The sequence below is a fragment of the Castanea sativa genome, chromosome 7, assembly GCF_040712315.1.
Source record: "Castanea sativa cultivar Marrone di Chiusa Pesio chromosome 7, ASM4071231v1".
NCBI lineage: Eukaryota > Viridiplantae > Streptophyta > Magnoliopsida > Fagales > Fagaceae > Castanea > Castanea sativa.
In genome coordinates, this window is record NC_134019.1 from 45,783,389 (window position 1) to 45,801,285 (window position 17,897).

The 17,897-nt window shown below is 32.4% G+C and overlaps 2 protein-coding genes across 5 annotated transcripts; one reads left to right on the forward strand and one right to left on the reverse strand.

Moving 5' to 3' along the window:
• The first annotated feature begins 3,580 nt into the window (after positions 1-3,580).
• LOC142642167 (putative flavin-containing monooxygenase 1) lies at positions 3,581-7,679 on the forward strand. The gene is made up of 5 exons (XM_075816523.1): positions 3,581-4,162; positions 4,508-4,745; positions 5,141-5,316; positions 5,882-6,240; positions 7,135-7,679. Exons 1-5 carry the CDS (start codon positions 3,725-3,727, stop codon positions 7,475-7,477), a joined length of 1,554 nt encoding a protein of 517 aa, XP_075672638.1. The 5' UTR covers positions 3,581-3,724; the 3' UTR covers positions 7,478-7,679.
• Positions 7,680-8,548: 869 nt separating this feature from the next.
• LOC142642448 (protein DETOXIFICATION 45, chloroplastic-like) lies at positions 8,549-17,569 on the reverse strand. Of its 4 annotated transcripts, none has more exons than XM_075816798.1 (15): positions 17,427-17,569; positions 16,234-16,555; positions 14,802-14,944; positions 14,078-14,221; positions 13,777-13,925; positions 13,471-13,606; positions 12,414-12,510; positions 12,222-12,322; positions 11,620-11,783; positions 11,121-11,192; positions 10,904-11,020; positions 10,696-10,791; positions 10,479-10,600; positions 9,921-9,978; positions 8,549-8,813 (listed from the first exon to the last, which is right to left on the reverse strand). In XM_075816798.1, exons 2-15 carry the CDS (start codon positions 16,530-16,532, stop codon positions 8,802-8,804), a joined length of 1,710 nt encoding a protein of 569 aa, XP_075672913.1. In that variant the 5' UTR covers positions 16,533-16,555; positions 17,427-17,569; the 3' UTR covers positions 8,549-8,801. The 4 variants fall into 4 exon arrangements, with proteins under 4 accessions (XP_075672913.1, XP_075672914.1, XP_075672915.1 ...); XM_075816799.1 differs by having other exon boundaries at positions 13,777-13,922; positions 17,427-17,562; XM_075816800.1 differs by lacking the exon at positions 17,427-17,569 and having other exon boundaries at positions 14,802-14,933; positions 16,234-16,372.
• Between the last annotated feature and the right edge of the window lie 328 nt (positions 17,570-17,897).

The following is a 17,897-nucleotide window of genomic DNA, read 5'->3' on the forward strand; positions in this document are numbered from 1 at the left end:
GAACTATCTCATTTGGTTACTTTATATCGTTTTTTTTTTTTTTTTCTAATAACAAGTGGGAGTGAAGAGATCTAAAGATTAATTATGAACCCAAATTCTTGTCATGGGCAAAACTTTACTATCATTAAACAATACCGCTCTTGGCATTTTCTCCAAATTTTGCCGAACTTTAAATAGAGAGTAAAAAACTAATAAACTATATTGTGATCAATATTAAATATCCGTTTGAAAATAGTTTATTTAGCTAAAACTAAAAACTTTTTACTGAAAAAAAAAAAAAAAAAAAAAAAAAAAAAAAAAAAAAGTTTAAAAGTTAGTTGAATAGTACCAAAAAAAAAAAAAGCAAAAAACTCAATAAGCTGAAGGACATTAGCACATCTTAAGTTAGAATCGTTAGTTTCAATTCATCTAACTATTACTAATAAATTATCTATTGTTCCGAAAGTTTAAGTTGTTAAGAAAAAATAAATTTGATCATTTAACTAATATTATGCAACTTCCCCTTCACATGTAAGTCCAAACTCACACATACTAAGTGAGGGCCATATCATTACGTGAATACATTTGGATTAGCTTTTTACTTAATTCTTATTTGCTTATTTTTTTGGTAATTGACAAAAATACATTATACATGTGAAAAAAAAAATGAGTCTTATAAAAGTTGTACATATACAAATAAGCTAAAATGTTACACACAAAAAAAAAACAAAAAAACAAAAAACAAAAACAAAACAAAACAAACAAACAAACACAACAACAACAAAGAAAGAAAGAAGATAATAATCCAGGCTCAAGCAGTAGTGTATTATATTAATGTCAAAATTGATATAAGAAAATGGATATAATTTCAACAATTCCATATTGTACAAGCCATACTGATGTACTGATTAATTGCTTTAGGTGCTGTCTGATTCGCATAATCTTAGATTTTGTTGAAATGTTATATTCTTAGAATTTTTTTTGTTTATCCATTAGTCACTTCTCTAATATAGGAGCTAGGTAACCATTTCAACTTGGCACTAGAGACCCACGTTCACCGTTAGAAGGGCTCAATAGAGGGTTTCACGACTCCGATGAACTCCGGTAACAGTGCAAGAACTAGGAGCAGCCTAGACAACCACAGATCCTACTTGCAGAGAGAAAGAGAGACGTTACCTTAGATTTTCTTTTACTATGATTTTGTTTGTATATGAAATATTAAGTATAAATTACAACTTACCCACATGTGGTTTAACCAAAATTTAAGTTGTCTACTTGTGATTTGAAATTTAACACTTTACCCACCTAAGGTTTGACTAAAATTTAAGTTATCTACCTATGATTTGAATTCTCATGATACAAGTGTTCCACTGAATTCTTTTTTATCTTATTTGATCTTTTTTTTTTTTTTTTTTTTTGGGAGAATGAGACATAAAAGTGGAGCAAAATTACATATTTAGCTCTGTTTTTAATAAATGTGAGTTATAGAATTTTAACTGAGTTAACTTTAAGTGGATAAATGTCAAATTTTAAACTACAAGTAGGTAACTTAAATTTCGGCCAAACCACAGGTAATTGTAATTTGCATAAATATTACTTATGATAATTAATGTTTCTCAAAAAAAAATATATGATAATTAATAATAGTCAATTTATAAGTATTAATTTTTTTTTATTGAACTTTTAAATATATAATTATGATAATTATTAATAAGTATTTATTATGTTGCACTTTTATATTGAACTATTAAATATATAATTATGGTGATCATTAATAGATATTTATTATGACTGTATTTATATATATCATTTAATGTATTGTCTTTTGCTTGAAAATGTACACACTTTCAAAACTGCTCTCTTTAATTTAAACTTGAGTCCGATTAATAGATGGGGCATTGCATCTGTTAACTTTTCTCTTTATACTTTAGTTAAAAAAGAGTATTGACTTTTTAAATAAAGTGAAAACTGAAGAGTGTGTTAAGAAATTTTATATATTGATTTTTCCAAAATAACTTCATTTTGGGACTTTTAAAAGTTAAAATGGAATAGAGCTAGGTGTGAAAATTTGGGATGAAGGGGGGTATTAATTAAAAGAAATGCATTGAGTCCATATTCTAATTGAGAGTTTAAACATGTAATAGAATTTAAATAAAAATACCTTAAAATATTAACATATAAATTTGCAGGACCTCAAAATCTAAAGTGACAATGTATCATAAGATCAACCAAAAGCTAGATGTCTTCGATTTTATATAAATTATTACTAATATTTAACATCTTTCTTTGAAATTGAATAGAGCAAGTTTCAATAAACATGGTAAGTAAATGCTAATTCAGGAATTTTTCCTTTAGTGACCCAAAATCGTGAGAAACTATGTTTTTTTTTTTTTTTTTGATAGGAGAAACTATGTTTTGTTTATATATATATATATATATATGGTTCACCACATTTCACATCCACATTCCACACTATAAGTAAAGGGCAAGTTATAACCCTACTTTGCACCCAAGCAGTTATACTTTACAAACAAAACAATATGAGTGTTTTCAATAAAAAAAAGTATCACTATTGTTTTTGCTTGATCTGTTTATAATTACTACTACTTTCTCTATGAATGCAGAAGCAGCAAAAATTGATATCTATAATTACGTGGGTAGTGGCTTGAATGTTATAGCCCGTTGTCAACCTGAGGATATGCTTGGTCTTCTCGTCCAGAGAATTCCCTTTAAACTTGGCTTTTTCGAGATCATAGATGAGCCTGTAGTCTCCTGCACTTTTGAATGGTTTAAGGAACGCCACTCGTTCGATATTTACGTTCCTGATAGGGAAAAATACCTGAATTGTGTTTGGTCTCTTGGACCTGGAGGTCCATGTTTGCAACTTTATAGTGGTCAAAAGTGTTATCCTTAGAAGGATTAAACTTCTGCTTTTCCATCAATGGAGTGTACGCAATAAAGAACACTCCTATATAACTTCCTACTAGTGTTCTCATATATATATATATATATATACATATATATATATATATGTATGTATATATATATATATGGGTCCTATATGGCACACATTAAACCATCTATTTATAGTAAAATTTTCTCAAAAATTGAAAAAGTTGTCAATACTTTTTCAATTCCTAAAAATTTTTGTCCAAAAATGAATACTTAATGTGTGCCCTTAGTACACACATTAAGCCATCCATTTATGGTAAAATTTTCTCAAAAATTAAAAAAGCTGTCAATACTTTTTCAATTTCTAAAAAAATTTTGTCCAAAAATGAATACTTATTGTGTGCCATGAGGGCACACATGAGCAAAATTTATATATATATATATATATATATATATATATATATATAAAATGGTAATTGTTATAGTTGAAAAAGTGTTAATGATATATATTTGTTTTTTGGGAGCGACTGACAAGACAACGTGCTTAACTTACAAAATCACGCAACTGCATCTTGCAATTAACGAGATGATACTTTTTTCTATGGGCAGCCGACAAGGACAATTTGCACTTTACCTTTCATTGTCTACCATTTTCCACAATTAGTACTAGCAAGATCAAGAATAGATAAACTATACAATTCAGTATTCACCAGAGAGAGATAGAGAATCTAGCTTAGATTTGACAAGTCTCAGTTTATCTAGTTTTGAGTCTTTGACACTTTCCCACTTCACACATGTAGAGGCCTCTTTAAAGGCAGAATCATACAAAGTTTGATACTCAAAACACAAAGCAATGGAGAGGCAGGTGGCCATAATTGGAGCTGGTATCAGTGGCCTTTTGGCTTGCAAGTACACTTTGTCAAAGGGTTTTCATCCAATCGTTTTTGAAGCCAAAAGCAGTATCGGAGGAGCGTGGACCAAAACCGTAGAGACCACTAAGCTCCAAACTCCAAAACCAGCATATCAGTTCTCAGATTTTCCATGGCCTTCTACAGTGGAAGAAGACTTCCCTAACCAACACCAAGTCTTTGATTATATTCAATCCTATGCTAACCATTTTGACTTGCTTAGGCACATCAAATTTAATACCAAAGTTTTGAGCATCGAGTATGAAGGCCCATCTGAGGAAGAGATGCAATCTTGGAGTATGTGGGGTGGTATTGGTGACCCTTTTGGCTCTAAAGGGAAATGGAAGGTTATAGTAGAGGATGCTCAAAACTTTTCAACTGAGGTATGTATATTGTATAGTATGTAAACACACATATAACCTATTCGAATTGTTCTTTTTCTTGTCATGATTTTTTGTGTACTTGCTATATATGAAGTTTTTTCTTTGGGTTAGGACTATATGTGGAATGGTGGATTGTGCCAATTCTCAAACTTTATCTGAGTTTTAGATAATTAAGTTTGGATTGCTTAACTAACTATATCAGATCAGTTAAAGAATTTATCTTTATCATTAGGATTTCACGAAATCACCTTAAGGGAATCCTTGTACTGTAGAATAGTAGTGAAAATATATTTTTTTTTTTTTAGAATCTTGATCTTATTCCTTCTTATGTGAATGGAAATGCAGGTACACTTAGTGGACTTTGTGATCCTCTGCGTTGGGCGATTCAGTGACATTCCAAATATTCCTGAATTCCCTCCAAACCAAGGCCCAGAAGTATTTCATGGAAAGGTGATGCACTCCATGGATTACGCTGCCATGGACGATAAAAGTGCTGCTGACTTTGTTAAAGGGAAGCAAATCACTATTGTGGGATTCCAAAAATCTGCCTTGGACATTGCTATGGAATGCTCACTGGCCAATGGTAAGAAACACAAATTTTACTTACATTTTACATCTGTATAAATATCTCATAGACTAAAGTGCACTTTGGACTTTTAAAGTTTGAAATTGTTTTCATTTTGATATTTTATGTTCAAAATTTTCACTTTGACTCTTCTTATTCAATTCTATTTTCAAATTGAAAAAAAAAAATGAAAATTGAATCAAATATGAAAGACTAAAATGAAAATTTAAAACGTAAATGGTCAAAATGAAAATAACTTCAAAATTTTAAAAACCAAAGTGTATTTTAGTCAATCTCATAGTTTTTGTAAATGATAAAATGCTCATGAGCAGAATTTATTAACTCTGTACCCCTATGCTTAGATTTATTGTATTTGATAGGTTTTTTACATTGGTTTAACCATAAATTTGCAGGCACTGAACATCCATGTACTGTATTATACAGGAAGGAACATTGGAACCTTCCTGATTACCTTCCATGGGGCATGCCTCTTACTTATTTATACCTTAATCGCTTCTCCGAGCTACTGGTTCACAAACCTGGTGAAGGCTTCGTACTAAGTCTCCTTGCAACACTTCTTTCCCCTGTGGTAAAATTTCTCCCTTTTTTTGAGTTTTTTTTTTTTGGGTGGGGGAGGTTCCTTAAGGTATGGGGTCATTATCAAACAAACTACTTGTGCTAGTAGGACATTGAACTTATGGTGTGGGTTATCATCAAACAAACAACTTATGGTAAAACATCATCAAACCCTTCAATTTGATTTGATTTTGGTCATCATTTAGATTTCCTGTAATCTCTATTTGTTGGACCCTTTGCAGTTGGTTTAAAACAACACAAATTGACCCTTAAGTAGATTTCCATCACTTTTATTTAACAGAAAATGGTCATATTGACATCATGTGAAGCATGCACATATAATTGATTCCTATATTACACATGTTCACTTGATCATTATGTCCAATAAAAATAAATTGTAGCACAGCGTTTGATAATGACTCATGAGGGGGTCTCTTTGAATTAACCCCCCACCCCACCCCACCCCACCTCTTTCTCTTTCTCTTTTTCTTTTTCTTTTTCTTTTTTTCGAATATTTTTAACTTGACGTGACAATTAATCATAAGGTTGAAGCTTACAAAGTTTTGATCATGTAACAGAGATGGGCATTTTCTAAATTTGTTGAAAGCCATATAAAAAATAAGCTGAGGCTGGCAAAGTTTGGAATGGTACCAAAACATAGTTTCCATACAGAAATCAATTCTTGTTTGATCTCCACGGTACCAGAAAAATTCTATGACAAAGTTGAAGAGGGAAGCATCAATTTGAAAAAGAGTAAGAGCTTCGGCTTTTGTAAAGAAGGTGTTTTGGTTAATGGTGAGGCACAACCCCTAAAGACAGATTTGGTCATATTGGCTACTGGGTTCCAGGGTGACAAAAAACTCAAAGACATTTTTGTCTCCCCAACCTTCAAAGACTACATTGCTGGTTCGCTTGACGCAACTGTTCCCCTCTACAGGTTAGATTTTTATTTTTTTATTTTTTTTTTTGGTTATAATATTCTTTGAGAGGAGAAAATTTAGGAAAATTGTCCTTTTCATTAAAAAGGGAGAAAGGAGAATCATAACATTAGATTTTTTTTTTTTTTAACATAACATTAGAGTTAATAACTAGCAATGTACTTTCTCAAAAAAATAAAAATAAATAACTAGCAATGTACGAATTAACATATTATATGATAAGCAATATAAAGATAAAACTTAATTTTCTCCAACCCATTAAGCGATGATTCATAAGTCATCTTCATGAATTAAATCACATGACTCATTAAATTATTCAAACAACTCACATTACTCGTGTAATTCAAATAAATAAATAAATAAAAGTCAAATGACTAAGATTATATGTGAATGTTTATAACAATAGTTATGTAATGGATTAAAGAAATTTTTTTCTAAACCAGTTTAGAGGTAAATTCTGTCAAATAAGAAAGATGGAATTTTTATTTAACATTTCATCTAGGTTTACAAACAACTTTTGTTTATTTTGGGCGAATAAATGTTATAATAATAACTAAATTATTAAATTTATAATTTCATAATAGCTTAGGACCTGTTAGGTATGTGTGTTTAAACAACAGTTTTCAGTTTTTTAAAAAATACATGTGAGTGAAAAATTGTATGGAAATATGTGTAATGTTGTGTGTTTAAACTCACGTACCAAACGGGACCTTAAACTTTTAAAATTTGGACTAGTACTAGTTTATCATAGTATTGACTTGAGGCATGTGCTACTAAACTTGAAAACTATCTTTGCACTTAACCTCCCATTTAAATTCACCATTTTAGAAAATGTGATTAATTTATCAATAAGTATTACTTTAAATGACAAAATTAGATTTTGACTTGAACAGGGAATGTATTCATCCTAGAATACCACAACTAGGAGTAATTGGATTTTCAGAAAGTGTTTCAAACTTGTACACCTCAGAGATGAGATGCAGATGGCTAGCAGAGCTTCTAGACAGCACATTCAAATTGCCTAGCATCAAAGAGATGGAAAAAGATGTGGCAAAATGGGATGAGTACATGAAGAGATACTCTGGGCAATACTACAGGAGATCATGCATTGGTGCTCTTCATATATGGTACAATGATCAACTGTGCAAAGACATGGGGTGGAACCCCAAAAGAAAGAAAGGATTCATTGCTGAATTGTTTGAGCCTTATGGACCATTAGATTATGTTTCCCAATAAAAGAGGATATTGACAAAGTAAAAGTTGTCGCATATGACAACCAGTTGTGAGTCTTGTGGCTTAAACGATTCATTTTCAGTACCTTTCTGCATGAATGAATGACTACACTTGTCATTCATGACCACATTTGTGTCACCTTTTTATGTAAGAATAATGAGCACGGAACTAATAAAAAAACAAAGCTACTGCAATCTTTTCCAAATATGGAGCATCTTTGTTTTTTTTTCAAAGAATATGGAGCATACTTGTTCACGGCATTGTTTGCCAAACGGCACGTAATTCCGTGATATCCTAGGAAAATTTGGATTAGATATCTTATCCTATATACCTCAAACTTAAGGAACCTCAAGAGATAATAATTGAGTGGTGAACGGAACTGCGAGGGAGAATTAATGAATTATTGAGTAAGGAGCCTCAAGAGATCAAGAATTTTCATAACTTCTTAGATACATGGATCCAATTCAATTCAGTGGAATTTTTCATTCACATAGAACATTTTAATTTTATAGAACTCTTGGTCTCTTAAATTTTGAGTAAATGGCCCAAGGTGTTGCCAAGCTAGGAGACTTGAACCCAAAGCCTCATGTGATACATGAGGCCTAGAAACCACCAGACCATACCCTTGGGTTGGCCTAATCTTCCTTTTTTTTTTTTTTTTTTTTTTTTCTTTGATAACTAATCTTGTTATATGGAGGTTGTTGCTATTTCTTTATCAAGTTGGCTCTTTTTCATTTTTCGGACTTGCCAAGAGCCATGTAAGTCAATGAATGATCTACTAGTTTTTATAAGAAAAATCATGGTTTAAATCCCCCTCCTCCTGTCCAATTATCAAATAAAAAAATAATAAAGCATCTCTTCAACGATTTTCTTTTTTCTTTTTTATTCAGAATTAACTAAAAGGTAGGGGTATAAACAAGAACTTCCTAGAAGAATACCCATCACAGTACCTACTCTCAGCGAGGTTGTCTCAATAAAACACTTATTTTGGAGCACCATTGCTCTCCCGGGAAAGAAAAACCTAGACTTTGCCAGAGAATAACATACATAATAACCAACAAGCACAAACGAAAATATAGCAAGCACCATTTACAATAACAAAAATAACTAATTCATTAACAAAATTTCTAATTGATAACACATTGCTTTAATCTGTTCACTTTATACCAGATTATGCCAATAGAAAGCCAAAAACTTTCTATCAGCTTAAAAAGAATGGGTAACCAAAAGCCGCAAGTTACAACTGAAACACCTCTAAAAGAATATATATGTCATGTCATACTTGAGCATCGTATATGTCCTGCAATCTTTCCAGATGGTTCCCATCTCAAGTGGCCAGCTGAAAAAGAAGGTGGTTAAATAATTCTAAAGTCGAGAACCAAACTCTAAAGTCGGAAAAAGGCATAATAATGCAGACTGGACCAATAAGCACTTACCGGTAAATTTTTACAAGCAATTTACTGAATAGAAGCAGTTTTTCATTTCAATTGAGAAATGAGAAATACATACAATATCAACTAAACTAGAGCCATTTAAGGTATTTAGAAAGAAGGGATGTAATTTGCATCATTAGCTTGTGCAAGTATGAAAACATCAGCTCAATGTGCATATAAATTCAAAAAAGAAACGTTGACAGTATGCCATTTGTTTCCAACACAAATTACTTCAATTCAAATGTAGACTTATACTAAAAGAATGAACAGTTATGTACCACCAAGTTTCCACTATATATTGTTGCTTGTTCTTGCTGTTGGGTACAAGTGGTAGTCAGAATTGAGTTAGCAACTCAAATGCAATAAGGATAATAACCTGCACTACTTTTGTAGACCTCACCTAAAGAACTTGTCCCAAGGAAGTAAAACTTGGTTTTCATCACAAACAAGAAAAACGGTAATCGTTTTCTTTTTCTTTTTTGGTTATTATGTACAGAAAAATTAATTTCTACTAAAAATTATTTGTTCTATTCAACTATTGTCTTCTTCTATTAAAAAAATATTCGTGCAAAAAGCAAGTGAAGTTCAGATAATGTAAGTGAGAGTCACCAACAAACATAGAGAATAGAGAAACTTTTGAGAGGAAGGGGGAAATAAGTACAAAACAAATATGAATTACAGATAACTTTTCGGTTATAGTTAAATGGGGTGAAGTAACTGCGTTTGAAGTGATGTTCAAAAGAAACCCTCCTTTGGGACTCATTCACCGAATGTCATGCATAAATTTAGAGGTAAATTGAACAGCAAATGACTGACATTCATATGAAACCTTACCAACGGAACCAGGAAGACTCACTCACCCAATATCATGCATAAATTTGTAGGTACAAAGACGAGAACTTTTCATAAGTTGAAGACGAGAACAACCAAAAATTTGCAGGAATACATGACGTTAATACATATCAGAAAATTAGAACACTGAACCATAATCAGAGTCATGAATATGCACTAACCTCAGTTCTCTGGCAGTCCCTGTGCAAGAACCACCATGGACCATTTTTTGATAGTAATCTGAAAAAAAAAAAAAAAAAAAAAAAAAAAAAAAAAAAGATTATAAATAAATACATCTACTAGCACAAGCAAGAACTGACAACCATCAAATCTACTTAAACAGATTGACACTGCTAAGCATCCTAAAGTCCTCATGAACATTGACATGACAACAATTAATTTTTTTATATGCAAATTCTGACAATACCTGACTTCTAAAAAATATGATTATGAATGAAAATTGCAAACATCAGTAATATATGGTACTAGACCAGAGATTAGTAGAACCAAATATGACTTCACATCATTATGCATTATCAAAATGCCAACACCAGGCAGGTCAAATGTCAAGTGGACACATACTAAATAAAAATTTTCATCAACAATTGCATATTAGCCCTCACCTACTACTAGGATAAACAGTCAAAAAGAGAATATAATTCATAATTCACAATATAGAACCATCGTATGAAAGTAATAGTTCAAAATTCACCATACTCTCATAATATTGTAAAGTTTACCTCGCAAATCCTGCCACCGTCCGTAAGCCCATAAAGAGAGTTAAGCCCAACCAAACCCCAGGAAGGCCCAAAATTGAAGGAGCATAGAGCAAAAAGGTTGAACATATTGCCCCCGATATCATCTATAAATCCATCAAAAAATGTCAAAAACAAGCAATAAGCACAACCAATTAAGGACATCTCAAAGAAATTTTTACTTTGCAATGGTAATGTTTACCATAGAGTAAGCTGCATATGGGAAGTCTGAAACACCATAATGGAGGCCATCAAAAATAAAAGCCAGGGCATTCAAAGGTTGACTAGCACTGACAAACTGTGAAAAAATTTTGAATTCATAAGAAATATGCAAGGGCACCGACATTTGTGTAAACTTGTAAAGCTATACAAAAATCAAACAAATCATCCATTGTTAGTGTGCTACATACCAGTACCCCAGTTCTAACAATTTCCAATACTTCAGCATCCTTCGTAAACACAGTGGCCAACGAACCAAAAGATACACCCAGAACCGCAGACAAGAAAACTCCAGTGAACAATCCTATCTGGAAAAAATATGCACATCAATTTCAAACAGATCAACTCAACTAAAGATGTGCATTAGACACATAGAACACAATGGAGAATCATACACAATAAGCTTACCTTTAAAACATAATCTGTAATGTCTTTCACAGACTGATAATCACCTTTAGAGAAAGAACTTGCAATCAGGGCCTACAAATAGATGACAATTTGGAAGTCAATAAAAACACAAACTTTTCTGTAGGTTAGTCCTGATAACAAAATGTGGGGGAGCTCTGTGATAAGCAAACTAAATCTTCTCATATAGTTTCTTGGAGGACTTTAAACTCTAAAGGTTAAATGCAGAAATACACTTTTCCTTTTTATTAGAGACGTCTTTCCGAAATGTCATTATTACATATTTTTCATTCTCCAATTAGTTGTTAGACTTTACACCTCATTTATGTATATTCTACAACAATCTGTATTTGTTGATTTTAATCACTTCCAATCCATGAAGCTCACACCAAAATTAATGATTCCAACCATAATAAAAATAAATGGGGTCATAGCATGGGGAATATAAATAAGTATGTTATGGCATTATATAAGAAAATAACTAAAATAAATTATTAAATACCTGACCAGATGCAGCCAGTGCATCCGTAAGGAGGGATACAGCCAACCATACTTGAATACATATCTGATGAGCAGCCATAGCAACTGGACCTTGACGAGCAGCCATTGATGTCCCCAATGTCATGGTAATAAGAACAGCAAGAGTTCTTCCAAGAAGAAAACCACCTACAGCAGCCCGTCATTGGTAAGCATTAAAATACATCTGAATTAGACGAAATGATCTGGCATCTATATCAGTCATTATCAGAATAAAAAATAGTCATACATTTAGAAGCAGCATTAAAATAAAATGTAGCCAACAAGCTACAACTCAAATGAAAGGATGAGGTAAAGGGTTCAAGACCCATTGCTTGTGTTGGTAACTAACAAGCTAAAAATAAAACCAATGTAGCCAACAAGCTATAACTCAAATGAAAGGATGAGGTTCACCCATTCGTTGTGTTGGTAATTAACAAGCTAAAAATAAAAACCAATGTACTGCTCCATCAGCAAAAGCAATAGCAAATGAGATTATCAGATCAGTAAGAAAAGTGAGGAAAACAAAAATAAATATAAAAATCAAGAGAGTTGGCACTGACAAAGTGAAAAAATTTAAGAGCTTACCAGATTTTAAATATCCACCAAACTGAAGTGATCCCAGCTTTGGAGGCAGTAATACAGCTCTCTTGTTTAGATGCCAGATCAGTAAGAAGGTAACAATATACCTGAAGCATTAATATTTTATAGCATGAATTATGGTTAAATAAAGCCAAAGAGATAGGTATAGAGGAAGAAAGTCATCCAAAAAGCACATACTGAGACAAGACAGTGGATATTGCTGCTCCAGTTGCACCCAATTGAAAATAATACATAAGAATGGGAAACAAAAATACTGCTGATAGATTTCCAATGCCTGCATATGGGACAATACATTAGTTTGCAGGAAGCAGTGTACAAGAAATGAAAAAAAAAAAAAACAGAACCACAGGATCTTGATAAAGTGTAAAGTCGAAAAATAAAGGCAATAACTAATAAGTAGGAAGCACCATAGGACAACATCAGACAAAGATGAAATAAAAAAAAAAAAATTTTAAAATATCTCATAGATACTATAAAATAAGACTAGAAAAGATCAGTTTCTTCCTTGTTCACTACTACAAGTATTGCACTAAAATATGCTTCTGCATTTTTCCCCACGAAAAAATTACAATTAGGATGAAAGGCATTGATGCAGATGCACACACTCCCAATAACGGGAATGTATAAAATAATGAAAAATACCATAAATGGCATCAACATAACAAAATTTACAGAATGATTTCTATATTTTTTAACAAATTTTTCATTAGTTTTTACATTGGATAGTTTCTTCATATAAATCAGTCGGAACATCTATAAACCTTGCTTCTACAAAACCTTCAGATTTTTAATTTGATGAGATGTATCCAAATAAGCATATCCCTTGTATCCTATAAATGATGACCAATATCTTTTGGAAATGCATTGGAAAATATATGGGCTCAAAACCGTGAACTCAGCTCCCACCCAAAAAAAAAAAAAATTCAAACAAAAGAAGGAAAAAGCCCCCTGGTTGGGTCAAACAAGGAAAAGAATATGACGTGACTCATTTGAATTTGATGATCAAATGAGCAAGCATTTCAAGATGGTATCAACCACCATGAAATGCAATTTATTCCTTCTATTCTTGATACAAAACACATTAGAACCAACTGAAAGAGAAACAATAAAGTAAATTATAAGGCACAAAAGGTTTGGGTTAAAAAAATGCTCGAGTATTATGACATATTATATCTATATCTGTTGTCTAAGATAATATTAGTGTCAATAAGTATTACTAAAATAAAGCACTTGCCTAGACATAAAACAGGAGTTTTTGTGTCCTTAAAACCACGGAAAACGCCTTGAAGAGCCAAAGATACCACAACTGCAGGAGCACCAAAGGCTCTAAGTGAAAGAAATCGTTGTGCTGGAATACGCATGGATGAACCCTAGAGAGCAAATGATACCCAGGAAAAAAAATTCCTTGTCAATAGGAAGCCATATACCTGAGAAAATAAAAACATATGCATGGACATATGTGTATAGAGCAAGGGAAAGGAGGGAGCGGGGGTTAATAAGTAAATATATAACATAAACCTGAGTACGTGTAATAACTTACTGATGATATGCCCATTAAATCTAGAAACTTTCCTGATCCCAAATACAAGGCCAAAGCCTCAATAATGCCAATCACAACTGCTAATAGTAAAGCTGTAGATACTGAAGATAGCTGCTTTCTTTCAGCTGGTTTACCATTAGTACTGTCTTCTAGAAAACCCCCACATGTACAACAATCAGACCAAATTAGCAATGAAAGTGAAAATACCGAGCCAGTTATATACTCATAGTCATACCATCAAACCAGAATCAAATACAATCTACAAAAACACTCAAGGCATCAACTGTTAATTTTACTTCACCTGAAGCAGAATCTTTGACTGAATTCTTCGAAATGTCTTCAGCAACGAAAGAAGTGGCAACACTAAGGAGAGGAATATTAAATAGCTTTGATATGCAGTTAAAGATGTTTGTGGAAATACCAGCTGAACCCAACTCCACAGGACCTATGAATAATGAAACAAAGGGGGTGAATTAAAGCTCCAAAGCGAAATAATAATAATAATAATAATAATAATAATAATAATGATTGTTAATCCAGTGTGTATTTTAGCTCTTATACCCAGAAATCAGAACCAATGCAAAAGAAAATAACTTTTAGGTTGATTAAATTTAAGTTTTCCTAAATCATGAGATGCGTCCATGGTTTTCTACTGCCTTAAATGCCACATTAACTAAATCAGCTGAAAGCACAAACATTCTCACAACTTTAGTTCTAGGACTATAAAACCAACCCAACACTAGCTAAATATTGATTATCAAAGACGCATCAATGGTTTTCTATTGACTCCACACTATCTAAAGCAAGGGAAAGCACCTACTTCACATAACTTTAGTTTTAGAAGAACAAAACCAGCCAATGACCACTAAACACACATCATGATCATGATTTCCTATACCATAAAGAGGACATTATTATTTTATAATAAAAATAAACCAATAAAAGGGGCTCAAAATATTACCAAGAAGGTGTTAAAATTAAAAATTAACAGAAGGAAGGAATCATATATCAGTAACGGATAGTACCTAATCTACCAATATAGGCAGTCTCCATCAGCTGTGCTAAGGGTTCAAGAGCCTGTCCACCAATTGCAGGAAAAGAAAGCATTAAAAGTTCATGCTTTACATCCCGAGACTTTGATTGACCAGCAGGAGTTCCTGCCAATTTACTGTTAACAAATTAAGAAAATTCATACTTGTACAGAAGTTTCAGGATCTGAAACCCAACCAAAAACAGGAAACTTTAAAAGAAATAGAAAATAATAACATCTTACACAATAAGTAGAAAATCAATAATTTAAAGACATACATACTATCATTACATACAATTGTGTCACCGATAAACATCTTATGAGAAAGTGTTGCCCACATACGCACACACGCACATTGAGAAAGCAGAGAGAGTCCTACCATCTATTTCCTACAAGTTATCATGTCAAATAACTTAAGAATCATGTCAAATAACAATACTTGGGTCTATAGCTCACAAGATGCTATATACCCTATGTATGGAAAAATTGATTTGTACACCCAGTGTACTACACCTCCTTCGCACATAATAGTGGACCCTATGCGCAGGAACCACAAGTAGGGCCCACCAATATGTGAGAGGAGGGTGTAGTACACAGGGTGCACCGAATAATCTCACCTAAGCATGAAGGACACAATTATCATGCCAAACAACTTATAATTTGTTAAATAGCCATACACAGATCTATAGCTCTCAAGAGGCATACTCAAAAGCTCCAGGCAGTGCCCCACCAAGACCAATATTTATATCTCTATCCACCTTAAAAGTCTGCTGCACAAGACTTGTGTTCCTTTCTTATAATGCAGACTTATTAGGCTTCCTATAGCATATTGTTACACATAGAGTCCAAATAGAAGTAAATAGAAACTCTTCCCGTTACAAGATTCATGTATTCTTTTTTTTGCTGCATACAAGCTTCACATATTCACTTCTGGATCAGGAATTGGAAATAAGTGTCATCTTAGCATTAAGAAGGGAAGAGAGAGAGAGAGATCACAGAATAAGAGCAATGATCATTGTCTAATGGTTTCAATGAAAATCAGAGCTAAAGAAGAATAATAGCAAAATAAATAAAGGAAGTAAAATGTGGGAGACACAACTTAGTACAATGTTATCAGGCCAGAATCAAATATTACATACTTTCAGACCACAAACCAGTATATTTTGAAAAGGCATACTGCATTATTATTTCTATGTCCATATGAAGTAAAGAAATAAAGATATCTTACACTATAATTTGAAATTGAGCATCCAAATTTTATAATAACATTCCACAATCCAAAAAATGCACACATAAATTCATCATAGAACTTCAAACCAAAATTGCAAAAGAAACTAGTAATACCTCTATAAAACAGATAAGCATGTAAACAGTTGATCCTCAAATTAGTATGTACAAAAAATACAGTTCAAGGCTTAATATCTTACAGAGTGTCCTCCCCTGCACTGCTCAGAGTCTTCTCTTCCACATCAGAGGAACTCACATCATAATCAGAGCTCAACTGACTATCACAAACACAAATATCGGGTTTTCTTCGCCGAGTCACCAGTGGAGACAAAAATGCTCTATTCCTCAAAGACAAATGGCAGCTCTCCACAATCTCTGCATTGCTTAAACCTTTCCTATCAATTGGTACAAAGGAATTGCAAACTTCGCTTGACCGTGACAAAGACAGCGGCCTCGTTGGTTTTGTTATAATACCCTTACTAACTCGAGTGGCCAACATGGTAATCAATTCTTGTTAAAATCCTTCAACAATCAAAACCCCAACAAAGAAATCACCACCAATATGCAAGCCAGACGTTAGAATTAGATAAAACAAGTACATTGTAATATTCAAGCTTGTTTTAATTATAATGCTAATCAAACTAATTTGAGTAGCCAACATGATAATCAATTCTTATTAATCCTTCAACAATTAAAAACCCAAAAAAGAAATGACTATAAATATGCAAACTAGAGGTTAGAATTCAATCAAAAAAGTAAATTATAACATTCAGAATTGTTGTAATTATAATGTTGATCAATCTAAAACTGTTCTAACAGAGTACCAAAATTAGAAATACAATTCTCAAACAGAGCAAAATGTGAAAATTTAATTTTTTATTTTTAATAAAAATAAATAAATTCTAAATTTCTAAGTCCCATTTGTGTGCTAATTACACGTTCTAATACGAACCCAACAAAGCACTTCCGATTTTTACAAAAAAGGTATAGCAAAGAAACAAAATTGAAAAAGTTACAAACTATTATACAACAAATAAAGAATTTGCAAAATCAAATATACGAAAACACACCCACCCATCCAAACACACACACACAAAACAATGAAAAGCACAAAGCTTTACATTCAAAATTCAATTTTGTTCTGTTTCAAAACAAAAAAAAAAACAAAACAAAACAAAATTGAAAACAGAGCGTGAAACAGAAAGGGCAGTCAATAACCTAAAATGCAGCGAAGTATTAAGAGAAAAAAACAACGTAAGGAACCACAAATGGTTCGGTGTTTTGAGCGCGGGAAAATGGTTATGCAGAGGAGGGTGTTTGGTTCTCAAGAAAACAAAACAAAACAAAGATAGAGATAATAAAAAAGAGAGAACTTCAATAAGACCTATAGTACCTTAGAGGTTTTCTTCTTTTGAAAGTTGGTGTTTTTAGAAAAAAAAAAAATTTGAGGAATGGATAACACTAGTTGTTGTTGTTGTTGTTCTTCTTCTTCTTCTTCTTCTTCTTCTTCTTGAAAAGACAACAGCAGCAACAGAACTCTGTCACTGAATACTATAGAGAAATGGGCGAAACGGTTTTTGCTTATATATGTTGGACTTGTGTTTTGGACATTTGTTTGTGTTTAGGGTCCGAGTACTGTCGCTAGAGGAGTGTCAAAGGTAGTCTCAAGTGTTACGCAACTTAGAATTTTTTTTTTTTTTTTTTTTTTTTCTTTTTCTTTGAAGTAGTGTAAGGACCAAGGAATTTTTTTATTTTTTACACAAAATGAAAATTTTATTTTATCCTAATTTAAATGTATATACGTGTGAAACTCACTTATAAGGACTTGAACCTGACACTTGCCTCCCACACCTCATAAGTATTT